General features: G+C 39.2%; 1 protein-coding gene across 2 annotated transcripts in view; it reads right to left on the bottom strand.

Annotated features, from left to right (window-relative positions):
• MCTP2 (multiple C2 domains, transmembrane 2) overlaps nucleotides 1-4,510 on the bottom strand; it is a 102,867-nt gene that overhangs the window by 61,502 nt on the left and 36,855 nt on the right. For both annotated transcript variants that reach the window (XM_009710655.1, XM_009710656.1), the window contains exons 10-11: nucleotides 1,247-1,433; nucleotides 270-363 (exon numbers count right to left, since the gene is read on the bottom strand). In XM_009710655.1, the coding sequence (XP_009708957.1) occupies nucleotides 270-363; nucleotides 1,247-1,433 (281 nt within the window). The remainder of the gene's footprint in view (nucleotides 1-269; nucleotides 364-1,246; nucleotides 1,434-4,510) is intronic.

The following is a 4,510-nucleotide window of genomic DNA, read 5'->3' as shown; positions in this document are numbered from 1 at the left end:
CTGCTGGAAAATACAACAGCACAACACGCTAAGTGTTAAGCTATCTGTCACACTGCTCAGATCTAAAGGGGAAATTAGATGTCCATCCACTGGACCTTCCCACATGCTTTTGGGATCTTGTATCTCAGTTCCCTGAGGCAGGTTTCACAGCTGGGGAAATGATGGGAAGCTTTACTTTTCCTTGATCAATTGATAGCACTGCACAAAGTCTAAGCAGCACTCACAACATATTACAGTTATCATATGCTGCAAAATAGAAAAAAAAATACCTGCAAAATCTGCTGCCAACAGGTCCACTGCCTTTAAAACTTTGACTTGTAAGAAGCCAACGTCCTTTATGTCCTGAAAAGAATTCTTTATACACTGCAAGAAAGAAAACATAAAGATGTATTTTGTTTGTTATTCAGTAAGAAACAGATATTATTGAACTACTAAATTACTTACATTTTTATATGCATCACTATTTCTGTATTGTTTCAGTTCAGCAGCTGATATACCCATAAAGACATGTCGACTATCCCAGTGTCACTGCATCATGACCCTGAGGTCCATGACATCACACACTGCCTGCTCCTAAGGAAATTCTACATTCCCATAGGTTACATGTTAACATTATGGTGGAGATTGGAAGGAGCCCTGCATGTTTATGCAAGTATCATCCGCCATTTAAAGCAGAAAATGAGACATAGGTAGACCTGGAGAAGCAGCATGGGCTGGGAAGGCTGCACACTCAATCAGAATTGAGGAATCCGTCCTTAAAAACTTCGACTTAGGTGGTTCAGATTCCTTATGCCTCAGTCTTGCACTCCATTTCAGAGACATACACTTATTCCTTCTTACCTAGCTTTTAAGGATTGAGGCATGGAAGCCATCATATGGATTTATCTTCTGACAGTTGGAAGTCCAGAACATATCCTCCCCAAAGGAGGAAAGAAAGCTAAGTATACTATGGTCTGTCCATGATATTCAGTGTGTCTCATTCCCCATGATAATCTCTTAATACAATTCAAGTTTGCAAAGAAAAGTACTAGTTTAAAACTCAACAAATACAAGCAGCCAAATTGCTTGGGTTTGTCTACCCTGCCAATCTCTTTGTCGTTCTAAACATAATAAATATTCTGTGTAACAGTTTTCTCTGGTAGGAGACATGTTATTATGACTGGACAATTTTTCCCCCCCCCTGCAATTTTGACTACTTTCAAAACTAAAGAGGGAAAAAAAGAAGGAAAAAAACCTGCTAACTCACATAGCGCTGTGAAATCTGTTGCCGTTCACTGGGGTCTCCCAAAGGGCAGACGCACAGATCAGAGATAGACACTCCTGTACACGGGGCAACAGCAATCAACATTAGCAGGGACCCCGGATGTTTTTCCAGAGGCAGCTCTAAGCAATTGGTCTGCTTCGTTGGCAGGGCAGTAATGTCAACTTGGCATCTAGAACGACATTGCCAAGGGTTAATAAAGGAAAAGGAGCTGGGGGGAACAAAAAAAAAAATAAAGCAACATTTATATTGATTTCATTAGCAAGCAGGCATCAAAACTTATTGCTTGTTCAGGATGGAAAGAATGCGAAAAAAAGCATCTCAAAATTAAACACAGGAAACCAATTAGCCAGTTTCTATTGCACTTACTGCCAAGTTTTGCTTTCTGGTTCACCTACTGGTAAGCAGAGGTAAAGGTTTGGGATGCAAGTACGGTAGGAAAACAACCCCGGCCCGCCTCCCTTCCCCTCTAAAATCCCCTAGTGTTTTGTGATGGATTTGAAACACAATTTTATTTCACCTGGGGGAAAAGAAAAGGGGCAAACACAAAATTTAAAACATTAGCCTAAAATAGATTAGTTTCTTTAAAGTCACATACTCCATTTTATGCTACATTATACTGTATGCCCCAATCTCTTTTACAAGCCTTACTAGAGCTACATTTTCAGTGTAGCGTTGTATTTCCCAAAGGGAAAGATTGTCTTAAAAGTCATGTCCCCCCACACACATAATATGTATCATTAACCTGATACTTCCCCAAAAAATAAAAATAAGGAGGAAAAAGGCGAAACATTCATAGAGAGACAATAACAAAAGATGAGCATAGGCTAAAGCAAAGAGAGATCACTAGACAGCCAGTTATACATGAAGGGAGCGGTTAAATGCAACAGAAAGCCTAATCACTTGGTTCGGCTAAATGCCTTCTATTTAGAAGTCCAGTAAATGGAGTGGAACTTTTTTGAACCTCTGTGGGGCTCGGCTTTTACGAACAGGCTGAACAAAAGTTACAGATTAAAAAGGAAAAAACAAAAATAAGGAAGGAGAAGCTTTGTTGCTACAGTGCAAGGGGAATCACATTTCTCAAAGGGATGGTGAGCGGATGATGGAGAGTGAGAGCTTTTGCTCCGCTTAATGCCTGCCGACAAGTTTTTATTTAAACTAAACTTGTTAAGGTGTTCTCTTAATAGGCTAAAATTCCACAGGGTTCCCCCAGGTGGGTTTCTTCTGGGTAAATGGTGCATGTAGTGTTCCTGATTGATCCCATTCCAGTAGTAGAGCTGGAGCAGTTTATACCCATCTGCTATAAATTGCGTGCTTTCCGCTTCTTAACAGCCTATTTTCTGTGAATGTTAAAGGGGGGAAAAAAAAAAAATCCCAAAACATTTCAGTCTGAAAACCCAAGAAGCTATGTTATGAAGTAAAAGTCATTACTCTGATGAGTTTGTAAGTCATCCAGTAGTTCCGTGTATTAAAACATAGCTCTTTGTGTAAGCTTCTTCTGACTAGAATCAGTGGGGATGACTTTGCCTTAAGTGTGCTCTTTGCTATTCACTGCACTGAACGTACAACAGGTTGCAAGTTTACTCTTATTAACTGTTTTCAAGTGCTTTGAAAGAGAAAGAACATAAACCAGGAGTACCACCAACACGGTTTGGCACGTAGGCTGCCTCTCAACACAATTTCCAAGTGTGAGAGGTTGCACTTAAAGCTCATTGCTATGCCTAGACTCTTCAGAAAGATATGACAAGAGAAGTTACAGCAGAAAGGAAAACAAAACAACAAGAACAGAGGCAAGTGTTTGAGAAAAAGGCCTTATCACTTCCACACTGGAGGTCAACATCACCTTGGCTGCAGTAATACAGTTGCTTCTCAGACTGCAGCAGCTTTACCGATATTTTAGGTATCAGTGCAAAAAGGGGAATGTATCCTTATCTTGTGCTTTATTTTTAATTTTTTCTATAGATGAAGAAACTGAAGGAGAGGGAAGAACTCAGGGTCACTCAGCCAGTCTGTGGTTTAGCTGGCAATAGAGGCCATGTCTCTCACAACAGCATTTCATACACCACCCACTCACAGTCCACAACTGGGAAAAGCTGCATTTGCTTTTTTATGATAAGAAATTTCCACGGGGTAAGAGAGAAAAGACAACTCATTCAGACAACGCTGCATCTCCCACCAATAGATAACTTCAGAAATCTCTCGTATCTCAAAGGTAAAGTTAAATATAATTCTAGCTTGCTTTGGCAAATTGGAATTGTTTCTCTTATTAAAAGAATTTGATTAGCCAAAGGTCAAAGAAAAGATTGAGTATAAGGGTGTGGGGGTAGGAGGGATGAACATGTGGAGGGGAAAACAGCAGGAGGTGGAGTATAAGCATTTCTTCCTCAAACCATGTCTGATTTCCGTGCAAACTAACTTCCTTAAAACATCTGTGTTCACTCAAGGTGATGGTATGCCTCTATTTTCTTTTGAGGAACTGAAAAGAAAAATCCACATTTGCACTTGCAAATGGCAAAAAGCTTAAGAAAAAAAAAAAAAGACATTCTGTTTCATTTAGGTTATACAACATAATTGATCAGATCGCAAAGAACGCAGCTTGGTAAAACAATTAGACATTCAATTTATTATATAAATTCAACAGCTTCCATACAAATGCTTCTAACACTATTAAAAGAAGCCTAATGATTTCCAAACTACTTCCCCTATCCTCCTGAAACAAACTCTTCTTCCCTCTTTCTCAGCTTCATATCTGCAAGACCTTATTATAGACAACTATTTCACAGGAAAGTCCTAAGAGACTATCATGATGGGCACAGTATAAAACCAATGGGGGCAATCCACTTTTTGCTCAAAAGTTGCCTGATCTGAATGCAAAGGGCAAAACTCTCAGATTATATGTATTTTAGGTGATGAAAATGTTCTCCCAAGTTAAATTCTCAATAGTAATCCTATCTCAGGATAGGATAGCTCTGCTTGTTGTCATCTTTTGCTGCATTACATATTAAATTCAGGCATAGTCTTTCACACACAGCTATATGCATGATCTATAGGGGATACAGTTCTGTAAGTTAAGAGTGCAGAGTGCATTGTGCACAAAAATGCATCGCTTTTTTTTAACCACAATTAATTAATTGCTTTCCTTCCTCCTCCCACTCAATATTGAGGTCTACACATCTATATTAACCTCTAGTCCTGCAGAGGATTACACTACAGCTTTAGTTTTCATTTAAGACTGTTCTTTTGACTTAA

The sequence above is a fragment of the Cariama cristata genome, unplaced genomic scaffold (assembly GCF_000690535.1).
Source record: "Cariama cristata isolate BGI_N322 unplaced genomic scaffold, ASM69053v1 scaffold2612, whole genome shotgun sequence".
In the NCBI taxonomy this organism is placed as follows: domain Eukaryota; kingdom Metazoa; phylum Chordata; class Aves; order Cariamiformes; family Cariamidae; genus Cariama; species Cariama cristata.
This window is presented reverse-complemented; position numbering and strand designations above follow the sequence as displayed.